Raw genomic sequence first — 15,020 nt, 5'->3', positions numbered from 1 at the left:
CCCTGCACAAGGCCAGTGAGCACTTGGAGCTGGGCTGGGATGGCTCACAGCTCCAGGACATCCCTCAAGGATCCCTCCTGCTGCTGGTTACTCCTTGCTGGCTTTTATCTGAATCCCCCTGAGCTCTGCAGTGGTCCTTACAGATCTGAGCAGCAGCAAGAGCAATCCTTTCCACATTCCTCTGCAGCTGTGGTTTTGTTCTCCAGGACACCCAGGGACACTGGGCTTTCAGGGGACCCAGCAAATCCCTCACATCCTCTGGTCTCCACAATGTGAAGAACAAGGCAACATTTGCATCCCATTACTGGGGAGCACAGAGCTGTGCAAAGGACTTTTTGTTTGGGTTTGTTTTCTGTTGTTGCCTTGCTAACTTCTGGGTGAAGAAAAATTAGTAAAGGAAATAATCTGCTTGGGCTTAGCCAGGCATATTTCAGTTTCAGCTTCAGATTTTTTAACTCTTCTAAAGAAGCTACACCTCCAACTCATTTTAGATTGAAAAAGTCAAAGGATATTCATAATCAAAATGTTTTCCAGGATTTCTTCATTTTGCTGTTTTAATCAAAACCTCACTAAACACTTCCCAAACGTGGGGATCTATTCACTTTCTGATGGGACCAAGCCTTTAATCACCATTTGCCTATTTGCCCTTTCTCTGCCCTGTGACAAACAGCACAGCATGTCCCCTGAGAGGCCTCATGCTGGTGGCAGAACCTCATTTCGAGGTTCTAGATGATTCCACCCTGAAACTCTCCTTACAAATGCCTTAAATGGCAAGTTTAGACCCATAAATGAAGGCCTAGCACGTGGGGAGATTTCTCCTGGAACATGGCAAGCCTTGGGTAAGGCTGGGTGGCAGCCAATCTTCTCTCCCAGCCTGTCACCCCACACACTCTGCCTCAATATTATGTTACTTCTACAGCTGTGGAGGTTTTAACAATGAATTCTGACCCTCCCTCTGAGCACTGATGAGGAACAGGGAGAAGAGTCCAAAATGGACAAACCCAGAATGGTGCAATTTGCCTGCAATACACCAAGAAGGAACTGGATCCCTCCAGAGACACCTCCATCCCTGCAAGCCCACACCATCAGCAGTCACTTCTGAGCACCAGGCAACAATGCACTGGCAAATGAGCTCCAAGCAGGGCTTGAGAATGACACAGCTCGAGCTTCAGAGGCCAGGGCACAGTCACTGGTGCCTGCTGCCACGTGATGCTGCTGGCAACAGGGGTGATTTTGGCACTTTAAAACAAGCACAGGGCCAGATTGCAGTGGGAAGCAACAGCCATAATTCTCCTGCAGTCAGAGAGCTCCTAGGTTTTGTACCCACTGAGTTTAGCCCCAGCAGCACAACACAGAAACCTGAGGGCACTTAATCAAATCAAAGCTCTTAACTGTTTAAGTTCATCTTTCTCCATGAAATGTGTCTGCAAGACACTCTCAGGCACTTCAGCAGAGTTAATTGCCTGAACCCAAACCATCACAGCCCACAAATCCTTTAAACTTTGAGAAATGACTTAATGCTGAACAGCTGCCAGGCCCTCACTCGCCTGCAGCCATGGGAACAGCTTTTCTTATCAAAAAATGGGGATTCCTGGGTGTGCAACACCCAGCAATGGCACTGCAGATAAATGCCTCTGCTTGGAGGTTAGGAAATGCCAGCAGGAACGTGCTCAGTGCAGCTGGAGGCCAAGCAAGATGCACATTCCCAGCAGAGCATGGCCCAGTCCCTTTCCAGAGCTGGGGAATGAGGGCACAGGGGTGCTGGAGCACAGGGGTGTTTGCTGTAAATTGCTGTGCTGCCAAAGGCAAGGCACTGCAGCTCTCCTCAACTCCAAGGGAAGCACTGGGCTACCTCCAAGAGCCATTGGGAAATGAGGACTTGAATGGTGACAATTGCATCAGTACAAAAGCAATCTCCTATTTTAGCCCAATTAGTGCTGTGCTAAATCATCAGCCTGGGCCTTGCCTCTTGCAGGGGAAGGAGACACATCTGGGAGGCTCCTCTGCTGCATGTGGTTTGTGTTATCCTCCAGCACAATGTGCATAAACTAATGCTGTTCTACACTTACACAGCACCTCATCTGGAAATCTGAAAGCCATTTATGAATGGTGGGCATCTGTGACATTTTACAGATGGAAATTGAGGCACACAGGGATTCAGTAATTAGCCCCAGACTTGCACAATGAGTCAGCTGCAGAGCAGAGCCCATTATTTGTTCTGTAGTAACATCTAGTGTCCAAATACAGAGGGAGAAAAGTCTTTCTCCCCAAAAAGTGTACAAGCACACCCAAAAATACCACCCATGCCTGTGTTCAGACCAAGACTGCTGAGGAACAGCCTAAAGCACAGCCTCCCCTGGCACACAGGTCCCTTCATTCTTGCAACACAAACACAGGCAAGCAGAGGGGTTAATATGCCTGCAAGTTTGTCTGCTTTTTCCACATCAGTTGATCTAATAAAAAAGATTGATTCTCCCCACAAATCTGGCCTCACTTTAACAAATCATTCGATTTGACACAAAGGACTATATTCAGATAGTTTAAATTCCACTTCACTCCCTGAAAGTAAAGTTTCTAATGGGCTGAAGCCTCAGAAACAGCCAATAGCAAAGGCCAGGCAGAGACACCCACCCTGGGAAGGGCTGGAAGTGCCTGAGTGCAGCCAGAAGCATCTGCAGATCTCTCTGTACTGCAGTGCCTGGGAGCCCACGAGGAACACTGCAGTGTGAAAGAACACACACAGACCTTCCTGTGCCTTTGAGAAACAGCAGCAGCTCACACTCCTGAAAATATAACACTGTCATTACCTGCCCACTTTGCCTGAAGTGACAATCCCAAAATGCTGGGATGCAGATCACCAAGCCCATAAGCACTTCCAACCCATAACCACTGCCTCTGCCTTGCTGTCTGGCCCCACACTTCCAAAGGGTTTAGCCCACATCCTAAAATCAGAGCATCATTTGGAAGCTGAATGACTAAAATTAAATCGTGGAAGGAAACCTTCAAACATCAGGCAACAAGAGGAATCCCAGGCCACACTGCCAAAATGAAGGGTTCCTTCCACAGTCAGAAAAACCCTAAAAATCCAACCAACCTATAAATCATAGAAGGATAGAATGTTTTTTTATAAATCATAGAAGGATAGGATGGTTTGTGTTAGAAGGGAACTTAAAGATTATCCAGTTCCACTCCCCTGCCATGGCAGGGACACCTCCCACTGTACCAGGGTGCTCCAAGCCCTGTCCAGCCTGGCCTTGGGCACTTCCAGGGGCCCAGGGGCAGCCACAGCTCCTCTGGACACTCTGTGCCAGGGCCTGCCCAGCCTCACAGGGAACAATTTCTTCCCACCATCTGATCTAAACCTCCCCTCTTTGAGTATAAAACCATTGTCCCTTGTTCTGTCACTGTCTGCCTGTATAAAGAGTCTCTCTCCTTCCTTTTTACCAGCCCTGTTTAAGCACTGGAAGGGGCTCTAAGGTCTCCTTGGAGTCCTCTTCAGGCTGAACAACCCCAGCTCTCTCAGTCTGGGTTTGTAGGAGATGAGTCCAGAGCATCCTGAACACCCATCATCAACACCCAGCCCACACTCTCTAACCTGCTGTCCCATCAGCAGAATAACAGCAGCACAAGATTCAGCCTGGATGAAACCTTAAAGGGGTGTGAAAGTGCACAGTGCAGTAACCTCATTGTAAAATGATTTCATATCTTGCCCCCTCTGAGGGCTGTGGTGTGCAAGGGCAGGACTCTTGGTGCTCTCCCTGAACACCCAACAGGACAGATGTTCAAAAGGGCACAAAACTGAAGCACAAAGTTTCAGGCCAAAGGAAACAAATCACCACTTTAAAAAGACAATCCAGAACTAATATTGGTCTGCACCAGGACCAGTAATAAGGACTGCAGAAAATGTAGATCTGATTTCTGCTGACACAGGACTTTCCCATGTGTCCTTGGAGATGTGATCAGTTCCTGCACATGGCAGCTCCAACACCAGGGTCACTGTGGTAAGAAGTGCTTTTGTGTGCCAGGACATGCCCAAGTAACAGAGGGGAGTCAGCAACAGCATCCCAAACCATGGCAGAGAGTAGGAAAGGAATGAGATAGAGACAAGACCTGAAGGATCCTTTCCTGCCAGAAGGATTGGGGCTGGCTTCTCTACTCAGACATTGATTTTTTTTTTCCTGATACAGTAAGAACTAAGAATTTCAAGGAAGCTGTTACACACTCCAAATGTCCTCTGGTCTCCATGGTGCCCACTGGGAATAGTGTTGGGCATCTTCAGGGTCCCACCCAAGGCATGCAGCACTGCAGATTGGACACAGATCCTCCCCAGGCTGCCCTCTCTGCCCTGCCTGGCTGTTTCCCCCTCCTCCAGCTGTGCCTGGCACCCAGGGCCAGTTCCAGCCTGAACAGCCATTCCATCAGCAATCAGCAGCACTTTCTGTGACAGCCCTGGGCAGAGCTGAGCTGCAGCTGCAGTGGGAAGCACAACCCCACAGAGGGTGGGGCACAAGGCTGGGCTTGTCCTAATCTGAGGCTTCATAGGAGCTTCTGGGCTGTGAAACATGGATTTTTCTGAGTGTCCAGCAAGGAGAGCAGAGAGGCAGAGCAGTGAGAGCTCCTCATGCCCTGTCACACCACTGCCTTCAGAACCAGAACCTGGGATAACTCAGCATGTGCTTCTTCAGAGCTGCCACGGTTTTCACCTTCCACAAAACCACACAAGACTCCCATGTGAATTCCTGCTTCTCAGTGATTAACCATCACTGGAGATACATTTTAGAATTTAAAACCTTGGCTGGGCTTTATGCATCTGCACCAGAGAACTCTGAAGCTATTTTTTAACATTGTTTTGGAGATTTACCACACACAGCTCATGCTGTGCAAGCAACAAAACAGCTTTCATTCACTTGCAACCTTTAAAGCCAGTTTGGTTTTCTCAGGGGGGTTGTTCCAGCACACTCAGACACAAGGAGACACCAGGCTGCTGGATGCCAATGGCTGAGGAACCTCAAGGGAGAGCCTGCAACTGCAAATGAGTCCCCAGCCACCCTCCCTCTGAGGACTCACCTCAGATAAACCCATTCCTGCCTCTTCTCACATCCCACCCCAAAGGACTGAGGAGAAGCAGGCTGGGGAAAACAGAGGCTTTAATGGCAAGGAGAACACAACAGGTCCCCTGAGACAGCCCCAGAGCCTGGTGTCCTCTCTCAGACAGTGAACCAGGCAAGAAGGAGGAAAGTGAAAGCAGGGTGGCCCTTCCCAGGTGCTCCTCAGGTACCTCCTGAGCAGTTCCCAGAGAGAAGTAGGCCATTCCTTTTCCAGATTCTCGAGGGAAACTGAGGCAGAGAGCAGGCAGAGATTCACAGCCCCCCCTCCCAGAAGCAAAGGGCACCCCTGGCTGGCACAGCCCCCCTCCCCCAGGCTGCTGGGGCTCTGCCCCTGGTGCCACTTACGGTCCTGGCTGGGAGAGGAGCCGTGCTGGCGGCCAGAGGAACCTGCGGGGGGAGACAAGGAACCAGCACTGAGACAGGGGATGGGCACTGGGACAGGGAATGGGCACTGGGACAGGGAATGGGCACCAAAATAGGGAATGGGCACTGAGACAGGGGATGGGCACTGAGACAGGGAATGGGCACTGAGACAGGGAATGGGCACTGGGACAGGGGATGGGCACCAAAACAGGGAATGGGCACTGAGACAGGGAATGGGCACTGAGACAGGGAATGGGCACTGAGACAGGGAACAGGCACTGAGACAGGGAATGGGCACCAAAACAGGGAATGGGCACTGAGACAGGGAATGGGCACTGGGACAGGGGATGGGCACTGAGACAGGGAATGGGCACTGGGACAGGGAATGGGCACTGAGACAGGGAACGGGCACTGAGACAGGGGATGGGCACCAAAACAGGGAATGGGCACCGAGACAGGGAACGGGCACTGGGACAGGGAATGGGCACTGAGACAGGGAATGGGCACTGAGACAGGGAACGGGCACTGGGACAGGGAATGGGCACTGAGACAGGGAACGGGCACTGGGACAGGGAATGGGCACTGAGACAGGGAATGGGCACTGAGACAGGGGATGGGCACTGGGACAGGGAACGGGCACTGGGACAGGGGATGGGCACTGAGACAGGGAATGGGCACTGAGACAGGGAATGGGCACTGGGACAGGGGATGGGCACCAAAACAGGGAATGGGCACTGAGACAGGGAATGGGCACTGAGACAGGGAATGGGCACCAAAACAGGGAATGGGCACCGAGACAGGGAATGGGCACTGAGACAGGGAATGGGCACTGAGACAGGGAATGGGCACTGGGACAGGGAATGGGCACCAAAACAGGGAATGGGCACTGAGACAGGGAATGGGCACCGAGACAGGGAACGGGCACTGAGACAGGGAATGGGCACCGAGACAGGGAATGGGCACTGAGACAGGGAACGGGCACTGGGACAGGGAATGGGCACTGAGACAGGGAACGGGCACAGAGACAGGGAATGGGCACTGAGACAGGGAACGGGCACTGAGACAGGGAACCAGCCCTGCTCGTGGCAAATCCTGTCCCTGCAGAGCCCTGCCTCAGCAGAGGAAGGTTCCCTCAGCTGGGGGAGCAAAGCAAGCCTGGGTGAGGAGCAGGAGCACCTCCATGGCCCCTGGGCCAGCAGCAGCCCTGGCATGCACAGCACACACCGCCCTCCCGAGGGCTGCACCAGCCCCAAAACTGCCCCAAAAACTCCTCTGGAGATGGTGCTTCCAGTGAGGATGTGACAGCCTGGCCAGAGAGAGAGAAAGCAGGATAAGTTTTGCCATGAATCAGCCTGGGAAGCTTTAGGGAGCTGGAGATAAACAGTGGTAGTCAAATATTAAAATCATTTGCAGGTGGTGTTTTTTAACAATCTGCTTTGCTGGCTTTCTCATGAGGTTGTTTACAAATGTTTACAAAAAGACATTTACAATGTCTTGTTCATTGGCCAAGCATGTGAAATGCATTTATTAAATGACCAGTGAGGTCCACCTGTAGCAAACTAAGGTATAAAAAGAAGAGAGGCTCAAATAAATGTAGGGGCTTTTGCCATTTGCCTTCTGATATGACTCTGTGTTATCTCTGACAATTCCAGGAAATACAATTCCAGGAAATACAGCCTCAGACAAACCTCCTGAGGGGAACAGGCTGCAGCTTCCACCCTGGCTCAGTGGAAAAGGGGCAGGGGTTGGGGCTGGGGTGGTTTTTTGGGGTAACAGCAGCTGCTGCTTCCATCACACACAATGGGGAAAAAATGGTCCCAGGTGCAAGGAGGGAGAGCAGCTGCTGTTGTTTTGACCCATGGGGAGAAGAATCCAGCACCTTGCCAGCTGCTGGTGCATGTGCTAAAAATGATGTTTGTGACAAGAAGAGATGGGGTCAAGGTGGGGGGAAGGCCTTAAGCAGTCTGGGCACAGCAGCATCTCCTAATGCTTAGAAAAACTGAGCACACTTCAGAGGGGGTGTCTGCCCCCAGCTCTGCTTCTCAGCTGGTTTGGTCACCTCCCCTCTACAGACTATTTCTGTTTCCAAGTGTAAAGCCAGAGCTGATGACTCCAACTGCCTTTACAACCAGTCTGAGGTCTGTGAAGACCTAATTATTTAAGTCTGTGAATCACAAAGCACTTTCATCTGGAAATATATGAGCAAATCTGTATCTGTCTTTTGTGACTAAAAGGGTAATAAAAGGAAAAAGAAAAATGCTAAACAAGCTGAGAAAATAATTGTTTTAGTAGGAAAAACTTCCCCCAGCAGCAGAGGGTGACGGTCCCACTGAAGTGATGGATATTAGTCATGATCACACACAGAAAACCATCTTGAAGATACTAACTGCAAACAACTGTTACAAGAGTTTACAAGAGTGTGTTTGTTGTACCAGTGTCTAGAAACATCACATTAAAACCAACCAAACAAGATCAGATAATTGCTCTGAATGTGGTTTTTGTTAGTTTGGGGTCCTGGATGGTTTTGTGCAAAGGCCTGGGAAACTGAGCAGACAACTTGCTCACAGTCCTCCTACTCATCCTCACAGGAACAGGAGATGTTGGTGTGTTTACATCAGCTGCAAGAGGAGTGCAGAGAAACAAGAACTGAGCTTCACATTTGAACCCCAAGTCTGGCAGAAGCCTCCCCTGTGCTCTGACACTGTCAGTGCTGCCTGAGGAGCTGCACCAAGGCACCACTTTGATCCTGAGTGAAGGGGAGGAGAATTAATCTTGTCTTTCATGTTTGAGGACTTAACACAAGATCAACCAAGCACATCCTGCATGAGATTTTTGGGAATGGGTGGTCACAGCAAATGGCAAGTTTCTTTGGTGCTGGAAGCCCTGCACCACTACAGAGCATCCACATTACCTGCAAGCCATAACAAAATGCTCAAAACCATATGGTTTTGCACTCTTATCCCAATAATAGAATAATCACTATGCAATAAATTTTCTTTCATCATTCAACCATTAACAGCAACTTCAAACCACCGAGTTCTGCTTCTACTTTGAGAAGCAGAGAAAGATTCCAGTGTAGTCTTTTCCAGATGAAATTAGATAAATGTTTAATGCCTTCTGCAAGATCTGCAGAGTCAACAAAAATACTAAAGGCCAAACCCAGAGGGATCCTGTTAACTAACTCAAGATCCATCTAGAGTTAAACAGCATCCACAGTGAGACAGAGTTTTTCCCTTTGCACAACAGTGTCAGGTCAAGATCAATGACATTAAAAAAATGTTTACTGGGTCTTTTCTGTAATAGCAACAAGAAAGAAAAAACTAAACCTCAAGAATTGTAACAGAAAGGCCAGTCAAAGGTAGAAATGTATTCCACAGCCCTGTGCAGAGAATCCATTTCTGGACATCTGCCTAAAACTCTGCATCCGCCTTGTGCTGGCTCAACCCCCACTGCTCTTGGCAGGTGAGATAGAAAATTGGTTATAAAATGAGCTCTATATTTTATAAGTTTCATAAACATTTTTTTGAAAAAAACCCCTGGAATATGAGGTATTCTCAGAGATTCTGTGCCAGAGAGTAATGTGGTCTAACTTGGAAACAGAGTTACCACCTGTTCATGGCAACTGCTCTTTTAATCTTCATTTCTGTTTTATGAGCTGACCAACACTGTTTTATTAGCTGACAATTAGTTTAGGTTGATTTAATTAAGCAAAATTGAGTACAATCCCTCTTTCTTCCAGGGCAAACGTTCTGCAGGATTAGGGGTATGAGCAACTTGGAACCTGTATCAATAAAGCTAAATTCCAGATCTTTTTGTCAAAAACAATCACATGACTGTCCAGGTAAATATATGTCAGAGGACACAGAGATGTTCCAGGAGTTCTAAGAGAAAAAGAGGTGTTCTAAGGAAAAAGTAAAAATGTTCTAAGAGGAAAAGAGATGTCCTGAGAGAAAAAGGCAGGCTCTGGCTGCCTGGGGAAAGCCAGAGGTGATGGTTTGACACAAGCACTTGTGCTTCAGTTTAACTGGTTTGAGTTGCCAGCCTTGCTTTTAGAATGAGTGTCTGCAGCTCATGGAGGGACACTGCCAGGTAAGAAGGAGAAAGATGAAAAATAACCCAATCTGGAGGTAGTAATTGATTATTTTTCAAGGAGATCACTTGTGGCAGAGGGACAGAAAGGGCAGAGCAGGGTGGGAGGAGGAGCAGGCACATGGAGGAGTGATGGGAGCTGGCCCTGGGAAGGGGCTGGTTGAACTCCTGCAGGGATGAGGACATGGTCATTGCTTGCCCTGGCCAGGCAGCTCATCAAAAATCTGTCCATAGCAGCAGAAGGTCATCTGCATCTCAAACAGATGCCTCCAAAATTGATGTAGCACAGGAGGCAAGGCTCAGGGTTTGCTCTTTTCTGCCAGTGTTTGTTCTCCTGTGAGCAAATGCCCTCATGCACCAGCTTTTGGGCTGAAGAACCACATCTGCAAAGTTCTGCATTGGACAGCAAGGGGTGGATAATGTCTTCAATGACTTTGGGTTTGGCTTTGCTTGTTGCTGTCACTGTTTTCCTCTTTATTTTTTTCCCTTGAATATTTTGTATAACGTTTGCAAAGCTGTACCAAGAAGGAATTCCACCTGGGCAAACATCTCTGGTTTAGCACAATCTCAGCCTTACACACAGACAGGAGCTTTAGCTGTGAGTCAGGTATCAGCCTGAGAGGATTTAGCCTTCCTCAGACAGGTTGTACAGATGTTTCTTCTTGGCTCATTTTAAAGATTCAAAGCAATAATTGACCAAAATCAGCAACCTTTTGAGTACCAGCCTTCACCAAGGTAAGCTTGAGTGAAATACTCAAGGATGAGCTTCCTCATGTCACAATTTCTTGAGTCCCACCTTGCAACAAGGCAGAACCCAGTGGTTAATTCTATGTGCAGAGCTTGTAATAGAGGTTGTAGCCACAACTCAGCCCTAGAGGACTGATAAAAATGACTGTAACAGTAGTAGAGGCTCGGGTGCAGTTCAGTGCAGACAATTTTGCAGTCAAATGGCTCTTCTGTAAGATATATGTTGCCTTTGACTCTTACTGAGCCTTGAAAAGTGAGCCACCACCATTAGTTATAACTCCCTGGCAAGGAAAGCACTAATAATTCTGACTAATTGTCATGGAAAGTTACCCTGATTGCAAATCTGACAGTTATAAAAATCCAATTCTGGAATTCCAAACAGGCCAGGAACATAATTAGGCTCTACATTTTAACACCCTCTTGATCAATGGTGGGGTAATGGAGACCCTTCCAAGGGCTTTGTTTTGAAATGAATGGCGCCATATTGATGAAACAGCTTGGACCCAAACCAGAAATTAAATTGAAAGTTTAAACAATGCAGCTGTATTTTATCATCCTGTATTGTCAAGCTTTAACGAAAATAGCTCCTAAACAGAGCCACATGTTTTGCCTGTTGCCCAAAAACTGAAGGTGAATTTTAAAACCCTTTCCTAAGCTGCAGGATGCCAAGATTTTTCAGCTAGAAGTTATTATTAGGACACAACAGTATTTCATATAAGCCCTGACAATGGTTTTGTATGGTTTCTGTAAAAGCAACTTCATTTTTTACTCTGGAGATGGCTCAGATGAGTGACACTTCAAAAAAATGGAACCTCTGCTATGTATTTCTTCTTTTCCATGTACATGTGATAAAGGCAAAAATAAAACCACATTTCAATCATCACAACAACCAATACAGGGAGGGTAAGTTGGATTTCCCCCTCATCCTACATATCATTAATGAAAATTGTCAGCTGCCTTCTAATCCCTGGACCTGGAGACAGATTTAGTGAGGGTCTATCAGGTATTTCAGTGTCACTGGGAAACCTGCAGGCAGCTTTTACTCTGAGAGTTATCTCCTGCCTTTAAGGATTAAGATATGATTAAAAAAACACTTGTTAGTTACAGCATTCCAAGAACCAGATCTTTGATTTTTCTAGCAAATTGGTCATGATAGAGGAGACAGAAAATGTATCATGAGACTTAGTCTTTTTAATATCCAAGGATGGATTTGCACAGCTGGAAAATTAGGGAAAAACTCTGGGGTTTGGTTTGTAATCTGTTCAAACAGCCTAGAGGATTTTAGGGGGTGCAACTCATACAAATTAAATGGGATTCTACTGCATTTATTTATTGGAGTATAGTATTGCAGCAAGATGGCAAAACTCAGATCCACATTGAGCAAAAAATCTGCTGAAAACCAAAGAGCACATTAAGTTCTACCAACCTTTCCCATAAAAGTTTAAGTGCTCAATCTCAGTTTTGAATATCCATAATCCCAGAAACAAGACCAAAAACAAGCTCTGGGACTGTAAGCCTCCAGTGGAATAGGTTCAATGGCTCAACCCTCCCATGTGCTCCAAGGATGAGGTATTTCAGTTGGATCTCTGAGGAAGCTTGCAGAGGGGTGCACACAACTTTCATCTCGGTCCACCAGGGGAAGGAAGGGAGATGAGACATGAAGAGATAAAAAAGCTGAGAACAAAGAGGTCCTTGCAGTGCCTCCAGCCTCCCTCATGCTGGATAAACACATCTGTCAGAGCCTGAGGTCAGGCCAAAGCCTCTGACAATGCTGCTCTGCAAGCCTGAGTGTCTTTTATCTCCCTGTGCAACTCAGGCTTCCCAACAGCACCAGGACCAGCTTATCCAGCAGGTTTTCATGGAGTGTCCCCCCTTTCCCTCCTGCTGGAAGAGCTGTGAGCTGGACACTGGCTGCCAGCACTGAAATCAGCACCACAGCAAGGGCTGTGGGAGCTGCTGTCCTGGCACAGCAGCAGGGATGCCCAGCAGCAGGACAGGCCAGGGACAGTGCCCTGCTGCAAGGCAGAACTCCCCTGGGACTGGAATTTAGGCAATTTCTCCACGAGGGATGGTGCTGAAACAGGAACAGGGCAGCCATCCCAAGCTCCCTGAGCATCACTAACATGTGGTGACATGGCAACCTCTGGATGCAAATCAGGCAGGGACACTCAGCCTCTGGAGATATCCCTCCTTTCCCTCCTCCAAGGGGAGCCCAGGTGAAAAGGAGACAGGCAGACAGATGAACTTCAGTGAGATAAATGCCTTTTTTCATGTTTTAGCTCACTGTCTAATAAACATGGATGTGGTGCATCCTCTCCTTGCACATATCAGGGATATGAAGGGTGTTACAGAGGCTCAGTGACTCACAGTCATATCAGAGGTCACACGTGCTCCTTGGGCACTCCATGAGAAATTTTTATTCATCTTTTCACCCAACATTTTACTGCACTGCATTCTGAAATGCTACCTAAATGTCAGGATGAGGAGATGATTTTTAATGAGGTTACCACTCCCATTCATCTGCCACTGTTCACAATCTCTTGGGCATTTTTATCTCTCTTAGCAGACTAACAAGACTGTGAAAGAGGCAAGATAAACACCAGCCAAATAATTTGGATATTGTAGCCTGGTATGTGAACATGGGCTTCAAAAGAGCACCCAGCAGGCAGCCACTGAGGTGGCTGAGGAAGGAGAAGCACCAACCTGTCCTGTGGCAAGTTTTCTCTACAGTCCTTTCATGGCTAATGAACATCCAACAATGCTTGATAAAAACAGTGTCTGCTACTGATCAAGTGCTGGTTGCTTTGTATCACACTTGAATCTAAGAGGAAGAAATGTCCAAGAAGATGTATTGTCTAAGTTCAATGTTTTATCAAAACCAGATGAGCACACATAGCCTGAGGTGCTGGGCAAAAGCCAAAACATACAAGCAGGAAACTGCAAGCGGGTAAAATGTGACACTTGAATTAAAAGAGAGGTGCTTACCTCTGTGCCAAAATCATTTTTACCATGATGGTACTGTGTATCTGGAACACCTCTGCCTCCCCAGACAGAACACTGCAGTTGTTACAAAGCCTCCCCACATCAGGCTCTGCTGAGTGGAAATCCCAGCTCAGATCACCTCTGGATAATGCACTCCAGTGCCTTTTACACATTCATTTTCACAGACATGTCCATGTGCACACACCCAGAGGAAAACTGCTTCCATCACATCACAGCAGTTTCTGCACTCTGCAATACTTCTGAGCAGCTTTCTGAATTATTTCCTGCATGTGGCCTTCAGTGAGGAGCCTTGCCCAGTGTTCTCCTCACAGTGTTATGGTGCAGAAGAAGCAAGAGAGAACTGCCAGAGGTTCAGCCCTGACTTTCCACTGACCACCCATTCCCTCCACCTATGCCTTGCTCCACTCTAAGTCCCTCTGGAGCTCACTGAAGCCAGGTTTGGAGTCACTGTGATGTGAAGATGTGTGTTTAAGCTGGAATGGATGTGTCTTTTCTGATGCAAAGCCCCACCATGGAGTTTCCCAGCTCCAGCTGCTGAGGAAGCACAGTTCAGTGGTGCTTACTGAGCCCACCATTAACTCCCAGCACAGCCAACACCAAGGACCAGCTGGCTTGTGGAATTCTGAAACCTGCCAGGTGTGCTTAAGCACAGATCCTAAACTCTCTGGGACAAGAACACAAGGGGAATAGAAGGCACTAAACCATCAGCAAGCAATGCTTGCACATTTTCTTTGATGTGTTAAATCGTTGTTTTCAATTCACTTCCAGCAAGGAAAACATATATTGAGTAGGTTTGTCACATTCCTGGTAAAGCACAATCCACCACTGCCCATTGAAAAAGCTTCAGGGCAACAGGAAATGTCTCAAATGCCCCCAAATTCCTCACTCCACAACTCCATCCCAGTTGTACTCCTGTGAAACCTGGCTACACTTTACACATTGAAAATTAGTAGCAGAAGAGGCATTCTAGCCCCTGGACATTTGAAATTTTCTGTCCAGCCAAGTCCATGGAAAAGGCACTGCCACAGATGCAATGGCCACATTTCCCTCACTAACATCCCCCTCCTCTTCCACTGCTAAAAAGTAACATAACTGTTGGAAAGAACTGCAAAATAGTTTTTAGGGTTCATTAAAATATTTCAAAAAGTCACTTTGATTTAAAAACCCACCTTAATAAAGCCATATTTATAGTTTCTTTCCACAGTCTTCATCCATTTATACAGCTGCAGTTCCTCTAGAAGACAGTTCAAAGAAATGCAGCTCCAGGCACCCAGTCAGAGCCTAAAAATCCACTGCTGAGTTGCCCAAGATTTTACTAATAAAATTTGTCTTCAGTGATATAAATTGAAAAGTCAAAGCAGCAACCTGCTCACAATCTACTGCAGAGGGCTTTTCAACCTGCAGCTCAATTCCATGAAAAGAGGTGTTCCACATGACTTATGATTGCTGGAGGGAGATAAGGAAAGAACCAGAGTAAGTAGGTGTTGAAACTTCTTAGAAATCTGACCGTATCCTGGGGTATTTTCACCTGCTCACAGAAACAGGCACTTCATTTCTGCTCTGAGATCAGAGCAGCCTCTTGATGACTTCTAGGAGAACAGGCCACCTGCTTTTACAGCCTCTGCAAAAGGACATTCTCCCAGTTCAAGCTCCCACACAAGCCCTATTTTCCCAATGAAAAGATATTTCAATTCCTTCTCCCTGAGGTCC

General features: G+C 47.4%; 1 protein-coding gene across 9 annotated transcripts in view; it reads right to left on the bottom strand.

The window, feature by feature from the left end:
- Nucleotides 1-15,020, bottom strand: part of COL26A1 (collagen type XXVI alpha 1 chain) — a 176,811-nt gene that overhangs the window by 54,700 nt on the left and 107,091 nt on the right. For 7 of the 9 annotated variants that reach the window (XM_059866007.1, XM_059866006.1, XM_059866008.1 and 4 more), the window contains exon 4: nt 5,454-5,495. The exons of the other annotated variants lie outside the window; for them this stretch is intronic. In XM_059866007.1, the coding sequence (XP_059721990.1) occupies nt 5,454-5,495 (42 nt within the window). The remainder of the gene's footprint in view (nt 1-5,453; nt 5,496-15,020) is intronic. 9 annotated transcript variants of the gene reach the window in all.

Source organism: Haemorhous mexicanus, chromosome 22, assembly GCF_027477595.1.
Source record: "Haemorhous mexicanus isolate bHaeMex1 chromosome 22, bHaeMex1.pri, whole genome shotgun sequence".
In the NCBI taxonomy this organism is placed as follows: Eukaryota; Metazoa; Chordata; class Aves; order Passeriformes; family Fringillidae; genus Haemorhous; species Haemorhous mexicanus.
The sequence above is the reverse complement of the archived record's forward strand: the minus strand, read 5'-3'. Positions and strand labels throughout refer to the sequence as shown.